Source organism: Pongo pygmaeus, chromosome 9 (genome assembly GCF_028885625.2).
Source record: "Pongo pygmaeus isolate AG05252 chromosome 9, NHGRI_mPonPyg2-v2.0_pri, whole genome shotgun sequence".
In the NCBI taxonomy this organism is placed as follows: domain Eukaryota; kingdom Metazoa; phylum Chordata; class Mammalia; order Primates; family Hominidae; genus Pongo; species Pongo pygmaeus.
In genome coordinates, this window is record NC_072382.2 from 19,455,369 (window position 1) to 19,469,973 (window position 14,605).

The 14,605-nt window shown below is 41.1% G+C and overlaps 1 protein-coding gene and 1 pseudogene across 4 annotated transcripts in view; one reads left to right on the top strand and one right to left on the bottom strand.

Annotated features, from left to right (window-relative positions):
• FNBP4 (formin binding protein 4) overlaps positions 1-14,605 on the top strand; it is a 49,983-nt gene that overhangs the window by 33,960 nt on the left and 1,418 nt on the right. For 3 of the 4 annotated variants that reach the window (XM_054439529.2, XM_063671819.1, XM_054439530.2), the window contains exons 11-16: positions 1,097-1,230; positions 2,206-2,393; positions 8,978-9,288; positions 9,583-9,727; positions 10,443-10,783; positions 13,617-13,774. In XM_054439529.2, the coding sequence (XP_054295504.1) occupies positions 1,097-1,230; positions 2,206-2,393; positions 8,978-9,288; positions 9,583-9,727; positions 10,443-10,783; positions 13,617-13,774 (1,277 nt within the window). Of the gene's footprint in view, positions 1-1,096; positions 1,231-2,205; positions 2,394-8,977; positions 9,289-9,582; positions 9,728-10,442; positions 10,784-13,616; positions 13,775-14,605 lie in introns of those variants that run through there. The other variant, XM_054439531.2, reaches the window with a different exon arrangement.
• Positions 6,121-6,212, bottom strand: LOC129009193 (small nucleolar RNA U13; annotated as a pseudogene).

Here is a 14,605-nt window from a genome sequence, read left to right on the forward strand (position 1 = left end):
ATTATAAGTCTGTTTAAAAAGAAAAGTTGAGTCCTATTTGTAACCTGCATACTTTACAAAATGGCTCCTTAGGTAAGGAGCTCCTGTAGGAAGCTGACTAATTTTCTTAAGAACTGAACCCTTGGCCAGGCACGGTGGCTCACACCTGTAATCCCAGCACTTTGGGAGGCCGAGGCAGGTAGATCACCAAGGTCAGGAGTTCGAGACCAGCCTGACCAACATGGTGAAACTCCATCTCTACTAAAAATACAAAATTAGCCGGGCATGGTGGCCACACACCTGTGATCCCAGCTACTCGGGAAGCTGAGGCAGGAGAATCGCTTGAACCCAGGAGGTGGAGGTTGCGAGCAGAGATTGCTCCACTGTACTCTAGCCTGGGCGACAGAGCCAGAGTCCAAGTCCGTCTCAAAAAAAAAAAAAAAGAAGAAGAACTGAACCGTTAACTGTGATTACTAACAGTACTGGAATAAGTGAACTATCTCCCAGAAAAAGTAAAACTACTGGGGAAACCAATCTTAATAAGTCCAAAGGGGAAGACAAAACTACTACTACTCATTTTCACACATATTGGAGAGTTGGTAGTGTAAAAATATACTGGAACCCAATTTCATTTTTCAGAACTCTGCTGTGTACTTAAGATGTATTTTTGAGACGGAGTTTCACTCTTGTCGCCCAGGCTGGAGTACAATGGCACAATCTCGGCTCACCACAACCTCCGCCTCCCGGGTTCAATTGATTCTCCTGCCTCAGCCTCCCGAGTAGCTGGGATTACAGGCGCCTGCCACCACGCCCAGCTAATTTTTGTATTTTTAGTAGAGACAGGGTCTCACCTTGTTGGCCAGGCTGGCCTTGAACTCCTGACCTCAGGTGATCCACCCGCCTCAGCCTCCCAAAGTGCTAAGATTACAGGCGTGAGCCACCATGCCTGGCCTTAAGATTATTTTATGAGATGAAGATGGGGTTTATTTTCCTCTCTGGTCTATTCTCCTGCCAGAGCACAGGGATATAGTCTTGGAGCAGAAGGTTTATATCCCCTTTGCCTGTGTCTCCTGACATGTAATAATAAGTCTTTAACTTATTTGTCTGCTTATTCTAGACTCGAATTGCAGACTGGCGGGAAGGGGCTCTTAATGGAAACTACCTTAAACGAAAACTTCAGGATGCAGCAGAACAACTAAAACAGTATGAAATAAACGCCACTCCTAAAGGCTGGTCCTGCCACTGGGACAGGTACGCACTCTTCTCCCCTTTTCACCTTTCACCTTTGACATCTCAGACATGATTTGTGATCACCACCATCTGACGACATGACAGCCTGTCTGGAGACTGAGAGCAGCTGCAGTTAGCGGTGCTGGGCAGGCAAAGCACCGCAAGCACAAAGTTTGGCCAGCCACACATTGGAGAAACAAAAGCAATGTTTAAAGTGTTCCATGTAACGGATTTTTTCCCAAGATATGGACAAAGCTGGTTTTTACTCTCCAGAGTGTTGCACGGAGTAGGGCGGGCTTGGGGGTTAAGCGCATGCGAGAGCTCTGTGCGCTTTACAGGACCTCTGGAAGCAACTACTCCTGATTAACCTCGGTGAAGTTAAGGAAAACTTCGTGGCTGAAGATGTGAATGAAGAACAAGATTACTATCCTCTGCCAGCAGGTCAGATGAAAACATTTCTTTATATATTTGGCTTTTCTTGATTTTTTTTTCGTTATTTGAAATCTTTGCTCTTTTATTTTTCAGCTCCCAGATCCTCTCCCTCTCTTTAGCTTTCACTGTGTTTGATATCAAGAATATGAAATGTGAATTCCACGGTCCAAGAGGGGAAGAGTCACCTTTCACAAACTTCGTTGTTCTCTTCTTTGGAAGGGAAATTAGTGTTCTAGGCGATTGAGTCCCTTCATTAATGAAACTTGAAACCCTGTTATGCATTGGCAAATAACAAAAAAAGAGAAAAGTGTTTTCTAAGTCTCATCTGTTGGAGTGAGAGGGTTCAGGGCTGTATTCACAGAGTTGCTGGCAGTGCAAATAGCTTTGAATTATCCTTGGTTCTCCATTCTCAATTGTCAAAGCTCTTTGTTGCCTTTGTGAATAGCAGTCCGTTAAGAGGTTCGTCCCTGTGAGAGCAGACTGCTGTCCTGGGACAGGACCAAATGGAAGTGTCTTTGTAGGAGAATGGGTTTTAAAACATGTGTTTTCTTTCTTGTAATTTAGGGATCATAGACGGTATTTCTATGTAAACGAACAGTCGGGCGAGTCTCAGTGGGAGTTTCCAGATGGTGAAGAGGAAGAAGAAGAAAGCCAAGCACAAGAAAGTAGAGATGAGACTCTTGCCAAACAGACCTTGAAAGACAAAACTGGCACTGATTCAAATTCTACAGAATCCTCTGAAACTTCCACAGGTGAGACAATTTACCTTGTACTAATTGGGCCAAAATGACTTTAGAGGAAAAATCTTATTAATTTACATTATTAAAAGAAAAGATTTTATGTCATAATAGTATAAGCCTCTGATTGAGAATCGTGGTGTGAACTAAAACAAGGAATGCATGAGTTATTATGGTTAGAAATCAGCATACTGTTGTTATCATGTGTAAAACTATGCCCCAAAATGAAAAGATAAGCCAATAGATTTTGATTTTAAAAGATTGTTTTATAACCATTCTATCATGCCACTGACTAAGCTATGGGTCTCCAAAAATAGAAATGCTTGTGCTGAGGAACTAGATAGTTGAACTGTCAATATATGTGGCATGCTGAGATTTGTTATACATTTCTATACAACACTTAGTCTGTTAACATTGCAACCTCATTTCTCACCTCCACTAATCTTACAAAAAGCGTGGTTGGTACAAATCAAAATGATATGAAGAAATGCCATTAGTACTTGTTTCAGAGAAGCAAAATAATTGATCATGAAAAATCACCAGCAATCTTCTGGTCTAAAACAATTGGCAATAGGATGGCTCATTCCATTTTTAAGGTACTCTTAAAAGAATTTAGTTTAGTTACATACATTTTTTAAAAGATAGCCTTTCATGCTCTTCAGTTCCTTTAGTTTTTAAAAAGTTTCCAGTGTGTAAAGAAACTTCCACCTGTTAATCTTAAGAATTGGTAGCTATTTGTTAAACTGATGGCATATGAAGGCAAGAGTCTATGAGTCGTTTCTAAAGTAATAGATCTTTGAAAATTTTAAAAAGTGACATTTGTCAATAACAGAGTTAAGAGCTGAATTCTTTTGTCTAAAACTTATCCAAATTGATGCTTGTACTCTACTGGCTCCCTGATCATAGTAGAAAAGCACTAGTAATGTACCAAATGAAACTGGTTGTGTGCCAGATGATTTTGTTAACTTCTTAAATAGCCTAGAAATCGCCAGCAGGTCACATACAACTGCAGTGATAATTTTAGAACATAGCAAAAGGCTGATTTTATTCTACTTCACATTTTAGAAGTGCATTTTCTCAAGTTACAGGGCATTTCACTTCTCTTTTACATGAAGAGATTTTCTTTTGAATATTTTTCCTCTCTTTTGGTAGCAGTGATAGACATGACTAATAATATATTGGTTCTTTTTGTTTGCTTTTTAGCAGTTAATGAACTGAAAAGGCTTGATCGTGGTTCTGGATAGGTGGCTCCACTCCTGACCACTGTCAACATCCCTTATATGTTCCAAAGTTGAAAATCCCACTGTTACCAATTCTGAATGTTCTGTGAACACTTTAGATGAGTATTAAGCTGTTTTCTCCCTTTATGACACACATAGCTGATACTGTCTAGTAAAAGGAGGCTCTTGAGCCATTCCTATTTAATTAAAACAGAACTAGTTGTAGTGTAGGAAAAGCCACTGATAAAACAGGATATATTCTTAAGCCTGTCTTTATTGAGAACCCCTAGAATTGCAGGATAAACTTGATCTAAGTAAAATCCAAATCTTACACTAAGTTCTGTGAGATTTAAGAGCAATAGTCAACAGTTCTAAGCCTAATAAAGAGAGCTCTTAGCTCAGTGGTGGTTAAAACCAGCTATCTTTTAAAGAAGAGAAAAAACAAAACACAGCAATGCCCTGTCTCTTCAGAAAATTGTTTTAAAAAGTTAGCCAGGCATAGTTAGTGGCCCACACCTGTAGTCCCAGCTGTTTGGGAGGTTGAGATGGGAGGATTGCTTGAGCCCAAGATTTTGAGGCTGCAGTAAGCCATAATTGTACCACTGCACTCCAGCCTGAGCGACAGAGAACCAAGACCCTGTCTCAAAAATAAAGTGGGGGAAGGGGTGCAAAATTACACTGTGAGAAGCCAAGGAAGTTTCAAAGTTCTGTTTATTTTTCTAAGTCATTTTTAATCATTATTTGTTGTTTCAGTGTTTGAATTTAACATTATGTTTTTAAAGATGGAGTGGGTTCTAAAGATGAGTTGGGTTCAAGATATCCAACATATCTTTTATATTGGGCTTATGTCACTTAGGTGAAGTTTAGCTCCTTTTTCTTTTTAATCTCTGTGGAACAATTTGTATAATTTCTTGCTTTAAATTGCTAAACTGAGCTCTTCATTCAAAATACTAAACAATAATTTCTCTTTAGGGGGAAAATTAAGGAAGGCTTTCTATACATAGAAATAAAGATGCCTAGGCCGGGTGCAGTGGCTCATGCCTGTAATCCCAGTACTTTGGGGGGCTGAGGCGGGTGGATCACCTGAGGTTAAGAGTTCAAGACCAGCCTGGGCAACATGATGAAACCCTGCCTCTACTAAAAGTACAAAAATTAGCTGGGCGTGGTGGCAGGCGCCTGTAATCCCAGCTACTCGGAGGCTGATGCACGAGAATCGCTTGAACCTGGGAGGCGAAGGTTGCAGTGAGCCAAGATCACGCCACTCTAGCCTGGGCGACAGAGCAAAACTCTTATCTAAAAAAAAAAAAGACACCTAGAGAAACAAGGTTCTTAGGTGCAGTGACTCATACCTGTAATTCCCGCACTTTGGGAGTTTGAGGCAAGAGGATCACTTGAGCTCAGGAATTCAAAACCAGCCTGGGCAACATGGCAAGACCCCATCTTTGCAGAATATTAGCCTAGCTTGGTGGCACGAGTATGTGGTCCTAGCTACTTGGAAGGCTGAGGTGGGAAGGATCACTTGAGCCTGGTAGGTTGAAGCTGCAGTGAGCTATATTCACACCATTGCACTCTAGCTTGAACAACAAAGTGAGATCCTGTCTCAGAAAAAGGAAAAATTACAGCTCACGGCTGTAATCCCAGCACTTTGGGAGGCCAAGGCACGCAGATCACTTGAGGTCAGGAGTTTGAGACCAGCCAACATGGTAACACCCTGTCTCTACTAAAAATACAAAAATTAGCCAGGTGTCGTGGCGGGTGCCTGTAATCCCAGCTACTCGGGAGGCTGAGGCAGGAGAATCGCTTGAACCCAGCAGGCAGAGATTACAGTGAACCGAGATTACACCTCTGCACTCCAGCCTGGGCAACAAAGTGAGACTCCGTCTTAAAAAAAAAATTAAGAATTTGTATTCTCATAACATATTCAGTTTTAAGCTTGTAGCTTTTAAATCTTTGAGCACGTAATAAAAGCTGCATAGGCCAAGCGTGGTGGCTCATGCTTGTAATCCCAGCACTTTGGGAGGCTGAGGCAGGAGGATCACCTGACGTCGGGAGTTCAAGAGCAGCTTACCCAATATGTAGAAACTCTGCCTCTACTAAAAATACAAAATTAGCCAGGCATGGTGGCATGCCTGTAATCCTAGCTACTCGGGAGGCTGAGGCAGGAGAATCACTTGAACCCGGGAGGCGGAGGTTGTGGTGGGCCAATATCACACCATTGCACTCCAACCTGGGCAACAGGAGCAAGAGTCCATCTAAAAAAAAAAAAAAAAGGCTGTATATACCACTTTAATCTGTCCTTGGGCTTCAGACTTAAATATTCTCTTAAACAGCAAAAATACCAACTAGGTTTAATTTAAAAGCAAGGAGAAGCATCATTGTAATACGACATCCATGTGTATTCAAACTAGAATTTTCTGATGGTCTTCATAAGGTAAAGGAGATAATTGTCATTACTATGACACAGCTTTTATAATTTGAATAAACTTAGTTGGAGATTGGAGTATTTTTATTATTTATTTTCATGTGAGACGGGTAATGTGCTGACCTCATAACAAAGTTTGAGGGAGACACATTGTACGTGAGAATTTGAAGTGCTTATGAAATACAAAAGCAGAGGCCAGGTGCGGTGGCTCACATCTGTAATCCCAGCACTTTGGGAGGCCAAGGCACACAGATCACTTGAGGTCAGGAGTTTGAGACCAGCCTGGCCAACATGGCGAAAACCCCTCTCTTACTAAAAATACAAAAATTAGCCGCATGTGGTGGCGTGGGCCTGTAATCCTGGCTACTCGGGAGGCTGAGGCAGGAGAATCGCTTGAACCTGGGAGGCAGAGGTTGCGGTGAGCCAAGATTGCATCACTGCGCTCTGGCGTGGGCAAGAGAGTAAGACTCCATCACAAAAAAAAAAAAAAAAGAAGAAGAGTATTGGATTCCCATATTCTAAAAATGCTCCTTGTTTGTGGCTAAATTTATCAAGTCTAGTTTAATCTCATATTTACAGAGTTTAGTTAATTCTAATTAGCTTTGTTGGAGGTCATAAACCACATTATTAACCTTGAACCGACTCTGTGTTTACTTGAGTTCCTCTGCATAATAGCATGTCACCATCATAAACATGTTGGTATTGCATTATGCTTCTAGAGGAGACATCCACCAATATTTGAAAATCTGGCTGATCCGAGTGCAGTGGTGTTTACAACTAATTGATCACAACCAGTTACAGATTTTGTTTCTTCTCCAGTCCTGCTGCTTCACTTGACTAGCCTTTTTAAAAAAAGAAAGAAAATAGAGAAAATCTTAACTTACATTTACTTACTATATGTTGTGATTAGTTTAATAGAAGGGAGTTTAATCCTTAATAATTAAGTTAATCCTCGACGTTTATCAACTTAGTTCTGATGTAGTCCTTGTGTACTGTTATATAATGTAGACTACTTGGCCATACTTGACTTTGTCTAAAAGTTAATGCATAAATTAATATTAAATATGGCCAAATACAAAAGTTTAATGAGTCATTTGAGGTCATTTAGCCAGAAACCTGCATTTATGTTCCTGGTGAATTTCTTTCAATGTCCTTTTCCAAAAGTGGCAGTAAGCAGCTGTCTTAAAATAATTAAGGAGACAGTGGGAATGATGTTGTTAAAGTCTTTTACACAATGTGTTGTCTGTCTGTTCCATAAAAAGTAAAACTACTCTATTCGTGACCAGCTTGGGCAACATAGTGAGACTGTGTCTTTAAAAAAAATAAAAATAAAAAATTAGCAGGTGTGATGATGCACACCTGTAGTCCTAGCAATTCGGGAGGCTGAGGTAAAAGATCGCTTGAGCCAAGTGTTTGAGGTTAGAATGAGCTATGATCGCACCGCCTACACTCCAGCCTGGGCAACAGAGCAAGACCCAAATGGCTCATGGTTGCTTTGTTTGTTTTACTTTGTTGAGTGCCAGTGTCTATTTTGAGCAAAGCAGTGTAAATGGCCTTCTTGCCCTAGAGTCTTTCATAATTGAGCCTTATTTAATCTACCACTTTTGACCATGAAATTTAACAGGTGACTTCTTCTGGGTATCTACTCCAGGTGAAGTGATATTTTTTTTGACTGAGATGTCTAAAGCTCTTGGATTCCTGGTATTTCACCAGGACATCTTAGTAAAACAGGAAGTATCAGATGAGGAATCAGACTTGAGTTCTAGCTCTGGTCTGGCCACTAACATTGATATGATCTTGGGCAAGTTAGTTCCTGCCTGGGTTTCATTACCTTTAACTGAGGAGGTTGAAATAGATGATTTCTCATGTCTCTTCTACTCCTAAATTCTATGATTTTAGGGAGAAAATCCCCTTCAACATTCCTGGGATATATATCTAATAGTCCCATATATTGTGAAACTTCCCTATTGACGATAAAGAGGGCTGGGGAAGGCTACAAGTAAGTATATCCTATTTTCTCTAATCTTTAAAGGTTTTCCCAGCAGAGAAAAGACAGTAATCAATGATGGCTTTTACAAAATTTGAGGAAAGCTGATCCTGCAACTTTTCAGCTGCAATTTCGTAATGTAGACTTCAGCAACAGCAATTTCAAAACCTCTGCAGTTTTAAAAAATCTGAGTTACATACTTTGAAGATTTATCTTCCTAAATTTCTCTTTTATCGCAAAAGTAAAAATTGCCGTCCCTAACTTGTGTCTCTGTGATTTCACAAATGAATGTAATGTATGCAAGGGTGTGAAGGAATGATATAGTTGACAGTAGCACCTTGCAAATGGATTTTTTAAATTTAGTAACCCAAATTAAACACAATGGGTAGAACTTTCCTGAGTATTTTTAATGAATACTCTGGGTTGTCTTTACTTGCTTTGTCTAGCTCACTAAAAAATAAAGTATGTGGAATAATTATTGCAGGTGCACATTATTCACTCACTCCTTCACTTTTGAAATAGACTCCAGACTATTACCTTTTATTTGTGTATGTTGAAGCTTGTGAGTGTTTGAAATCAAAAACTTCAAACTACAGATTCAGATGACTGCATTTCTCATTGAGTTGATCTAATATTCTTCTACTCATCCATAAATATGGACCCAAAGGACAAGTATAATACAGATGGGGAAGGTGCTATGAAGTTCATAAATTTATCTTGCCATGGAAGTCATTTCTGAACTGAGTTGTTGAATATTTTAGCGATATCAGTATAGAATAGATGCCTGTGGGCCAAATTTTTTTCAAGGAAGGAGCCACTCCCTGCTGTTTGACACCACATTCTGTATTGTTTTGTACACTGTGCTAGGTTCCTATAAATGTTTATCTTACTGACCAGTTGAACATTTCTATGAATATAAGCCAGGGAGTTTTTTTGTTGCTTTTTCCCTGACTCTTACCTGTTTTCATAGGTTCTCTTTGTAAAGAATCCTTTTCTGGTCAAGTTTCTTCTTCATCACTCATGCCACTTACTCCATTCTGGACCCTCCTTCAGTCAAATGTTCCTGTGCTTCAACCTCCATTACCCTTGGAAATGCCACCACCCCCACCTCCACCTCCAGAATCACCTCCACCCCCTCCTCCACCACCTCCTCCTGCGGAAGATGGTGAGATCCAGGAGGTAGAGATGGAGGATGAGGGAAGTGAGGAGCCCCCTGCCCCAGGAACAGAGGAAGATACCCCTTTGAAACCTTCAGCACAAACCACAGTTGTAACTAGCCAGGTAAGTAATTCCCTTTGGCATTCTGAGTGATTTTGAGGACTGGAACATGATTGACACCATGTTTTATTTTAGAAGCATATGTTTAAAGGCCGGGCACGGTGGCTCACACCTATATCCTAGCCCTTTGGGAGGTCGAAGCAGGAGGATTGCTTAAGCCCAGGAGGCTGCAATGAGTCATGATCTCACCACTGCAGCTTGTGCAACAGAATGAGAGCCTGTCTCAGAAAAGGAGGTGGGAGCGGGCCATGTTTAACCATGGCCTTCAGCCACTGATTACAAATGTTTGTGTTTCAGAGTTCAGTTGATTCCACCATCTCTAGTTCTTCTTCCACTAAAGGAATAAAGAGAAAAGCTACAGAAATTAGTACTGCAGTGGTTCAGAGGTCAGCTACCATTGGCAGTTCTCCAGTTCTCTATAGCCAGTCAGCTATAGCTACAGGTAATTGTGAATAGAGCGTGGTTTTTCCTCAACGTATTGTTTCTTTTCTTCTCAGCATTAGATGCCATAAAAACTAAAGAAATGTTAAAGGCTCTTGATTGCAAAGACTGTCAGTATGCATTTATTTTACTCAAAAACAAACAAACAAAAAAAAACTTTTAACAGTTTAGCTGACCGTGCACAGTGGCTCACACCTATAATCCCAGCACTTCGGGAGGCTGAGGCAAACAGATTGATTGAGCTCAGGAGTTGGAGACCAGCCTGGGCAACATGGCAAAAGCCTGTCTACAAAAAAGACAAAACATAGCCAGGCATGGTAGTCTGCACCTGTAGTCCCGGCTACTCAGGAGACTGAGGTGGGAGGATCACTTGAGCCCTGGAGGTTGAGGCTGCAGTGAGCTGTGATCACTATACTTCATCCAGTCTGGGTGACAGAGCAAAACTCTGTCTCAAAAACACAAAAAACGTTCAGCACATGTCCTTCCAGATTGTCTTTTGTATATTTGTGTACATTGGTGATTTTGATGTTTAGGTAGTTTAATGCCAAGGTATTCAAAATTAATATATTTTGCTACTAGCAAATATGGCTATGTTTTTTAGAAAAGGATATATTGGAATCATTTTTTATGTGATCTAATCCCCACTTCTCTTTTCATTGCATCTGTTCTTGTCATGAGGTCCTTTTTATAGTATCATTTTATGTTTTCTGTGTTAGGTCACCAGGCAGCAGGGATTGGAAACCAGGCAACAGGAGTTGGACATCAGACAATACCAGTTAGCCATCCAGCAGCAGGAATGGGTCATCAGGCCAGAGGAATGAGCCTGCAGTCAAATTACCTTGGACTAGCGGCAGCACCTGCAATTATGAGTTATGCAGAATGTTCTGTCCCAATTGGAGTGACTGCTCCCTCATTGCAGCCAGTTCAGGCCCGAGGTGCTGTGCCTACCACTGCCATTATAGAACCACCACCACCACCTCCTCCTCCTCCTCCACCACCACCACCAGCTCCCAAAATGCCACCACCTGAAAAGACAAAAAAAGGAAAGAAAGACAAGGTATAATAAATTTCCCTTTTTAAAATTTTATTTTTAAAAATTTTATTGAGGTTATATTCACATAACATAAAATTAACCATTTTCAGGCTGGGCACTGTAGCTCATGCCTGTAATCCCAGCACTTTGGGAGGCCGAGGCAGGCAGATCACTTGAGGTCAGGAGTTCGAGACCAGCCTGCCCAACATGGTGAAACCCCCCCATCTCTACTAAAAATACAAAAATTAGCCGGGCCTGGTGGCACGCACCTGTAATCCCTGCTACTTGGGAGGCTGAGGCAGGAGAATCGCTTGAACCCAGGAGGCAGAGGTTGCAGTGAGCCAGGATCACAGCACTGCACTCCAGCCTGGGTGACAGAGCAAGACTCCCTCTCAAAAAAAAAAGAAGAAAAGAAATTGAAATGTCCAGCTTACTTTCTCAGTGCGGGGACCTTATTTAAGAAATCTGTTTGTCTCAAGTACTGGGAGGAGAATCAGCTTGGGCCCCCATACCTAGTCCTCACATGAGTACAGTAGTCAGTCATGTCAACTCCTACTTGTTGAACCAGCATCACCCAGACAGGTCTTCAAACATACAACTGCTTCTCTTAAAAAACAGGGATAAGCTATTAAAGAGGCTGAGGCGGGAGCGTCGCTTGAACCTGGGAGGCTGAGGTTGCAGTGAACTGAGATCGCACCACTGCATTCCAGCCTGGGTGACAAGAGTGAAACTTTGTCTTAAAAAAAAAAAAAACAGGGATTAAAAATTGGTTTTATCAATACCTAATATATTTGTCAGATACTCTCCCTAGGGGCTTAGGATTTAGTAGTAAATCAAACAGACCAAAAAAAAAAACCCTCTGCTTTTGTAGAACCTTTCTTCTGGCAGGGGGTGGCTTGGGAGTAGATAAGGGAAAAATACATCTGATAAATTTTTTTTTTCCCCTTTTTTTTGAGTCGGAGACACCCGCCACCACCCCCAGCTAATATGGCAGTTTGCTTTGTTGGTCTTTCCAGCTTTATTGTTTAGCTTTTTTTTTTTTTTTTAAATCATTTGATAGGAACGCCGCATCTATTTAAAATTTGAAAATGGGAACGCTGTAATTCTGAGGAGGTGAGATAAAGGCAATATTTTGAATTGTATAGGGTAGGGAGGTTAAAGGAAATTTATATGACCTGATTTTATAAAATACCACATTTACAAATACCACCTTTTGAAACGGAGTCTCAAAAAAAGGGGCAAAAAAACTATATGTTTATTATAGACAATTTAGACAATGAAGGTAAGCAAAAAGAAAAATAAAATATTATACCATTATACCTTCTCTTAGAACTAACTGTATCATTGATTTATTTTGGCGGGGGGAAGGGAGACAGAGTCTCTGTCACCCAGGCTGGTGTGCAGTGGCATGCTCTCAGCTCACTGCAACCTCTGCCTCCCAGTTCAAGCACTTCTCATGCTTCAGTCTCCTGAGTAGCTGGGACTACAGGCATGTGCACCACCATGCCAAGCTAATTTTTGTATTTTTTATATTTTTAGTAGAGATGGGTTTTTGTCATGTTGGCCAGGCTGGTCTCAAACTCCTGGCCTCAAGTGATCCACCCACTTTGGCCTCCCAAAGTGCTGAGATTACAGGTGTGACCCACCATGCCTGGCCTCATTGATGTTTTATTTTATTTTATTTTATTTATTTATTTATTTTTTGAAACGGAGTCTTGCTCTGTCGCCCAGGCTGAAGTGCAGAGTAGCTGGGACTACAGGCACCCACCACCACGCCTGGCTAATGTTTTGTATTTTTAGTAGAGATGGGGTTTCACCGTGTTAGCTAGGATGGTCTCGATCTCCTGACCTTGTGATCCGCCCGCCTCGGCCTCCCAAAGTGATTACAGGCATGAGCCACCATGCCCGGCCAATATTTTTAAAAATCTGTTTGCTTTTTTTCATATTTAATTATGGCTATTTATTTATTTGAGATAGAGTCTCGCTGTGTCGCCCAGGCTGCAATGCAATAGTGCAATCTTGGCTCACTGCAAACTCTGACTCCCGGGTTCAAGCGATTCTCCTGCCTCAGCCTCCCAAGTAGCTGGGACTACAGTCGCCCACCGCCACCACCCCCGGCTAATATGGCAGTTTGCTTTGTTGATCTTTACAGCTTTATTTTTTAGCTTTTTTTTTTTTTTTTTTTTTTTTTTAATCACTTGGGAGGAACACTGCATCTATTTAAAATTTGAAAACGGGAACACTGTAATTCTGAGACGCGATAAAGGCAATATTTTGAATTGCATAGGATAGGGAGGTTAAAGGAAGTTTATATGACCTGATTTTATAAAATACCGCATTTACAAAGCTTTATAGATTTTTTTTTTTTTTTTTTTTTTGAGATGGAGTCTCCCTCCGTAGCCCAGGCTGGAGTGCAGTGGTGATCTCGGCTCACTGCAAGATCCGCCTCCCGGGTTCATGCCATTCTCCTATCTCAACCTTCCGAGTAGCTGGGACTACAGGCACCCGCCACCACGCCTGGCTAATTTTTTGCATTTTTAGTAGAGACAGGGTTTCACCGTGTTAGCCAGGATGGTCTCGATCTCCTGACCTCTTAATCCGCCCGCCTCGGCCTCCCAAAGTGCTGGGATTACAGGCTTGAGCCACCGTGCCCAGCCTGCTTTATAGATTTTTAACCAAGCCTTTTCGTTTATAGTTGGTAAGAAATTTATGGCAAGAACTTAGAATGGTATTTACTTTCTTTTTTAAAGTGTGCATATTCTTTAGAACTGGGAAAAGGATCCTGACCTCCATTGTAGAGGACTCTTATCCTTATTTTATGTTTTCTATTCCTTTTGACCTTTAACCTTTGTTACAGGCAAAGAAGAGTAAGACCAAAATGCCATCTTTGGTAAAAAAGTGGCAGAGTATCCAGCGTGAGTTAGATGAAGAGGACAATTCTAGTTCCAGTGAAGAGGATCGGGAATCAACTGCACAGAAGCGAATTGAAGAGTGGAAACAGCAGCAGCTGGTTAGGTAAAAGAAAAGGAAACACAGATGAGATGGGGTTTTGGCGTAGGTTGAGACCTACTATGAGATTGAGTAGGTTGTGGTTGTTATAGATGCATTAGAATAGACATATTCTTAAAATCACAGGTTTTAAATTTATCTAAAAGTTTCTAATTTATAAACATGTTTAATTCCTTATAGAAATTATGGTCTAGCCTTTTTTCAAAATCAGAAACAACAGAGTTGTAATACTTTGTCCAGTTGATTGTTGGTCTTAGGCAAAGGCCTGTCTTAACTCTCAGTACATCATTTACTATCTAGATCCAGTGGACCCTTTTATACACAAATACACACACACACACACATACACACATAACATATTAACTTATTTTACAAATAATTTACAGAATTAGAATAAAGTTTTTCCCCGTCCCTACATTTTAGTCAAGCAAGGTAGAATACAGAGCTACCTTCTCAATTGCACTTATTCTAGAATAGAAGTTAATGAGAGAGCATACCACACTAGGAACTAAATGAACCTCTTCTAGGTAAGAAAATCCTTCACTACCTTGCTTAACTCTAGAATAAAAGGATAGGGAGAACTGGCTTCAAGTAATTGCACCTCAGCCTCCCAGAGTGTTGGGAATACAAGTGTGAGCCACCACACTCAGGTCAGAAATATTTTTTATGATGAAAGCACATGTTGGGCCGGGCACGGTGGCTCACGCCTGTAATCCCAGCACCACGGTGGCTCACGCCTGTAATCCCAGCACTTTGGGAGGCCAAGGCAGTCAGATCACCTGTGGTTGGGAGTTCAAGACCAGCCTGACCAACATGGAGAAACCCTGTCTCTACTAA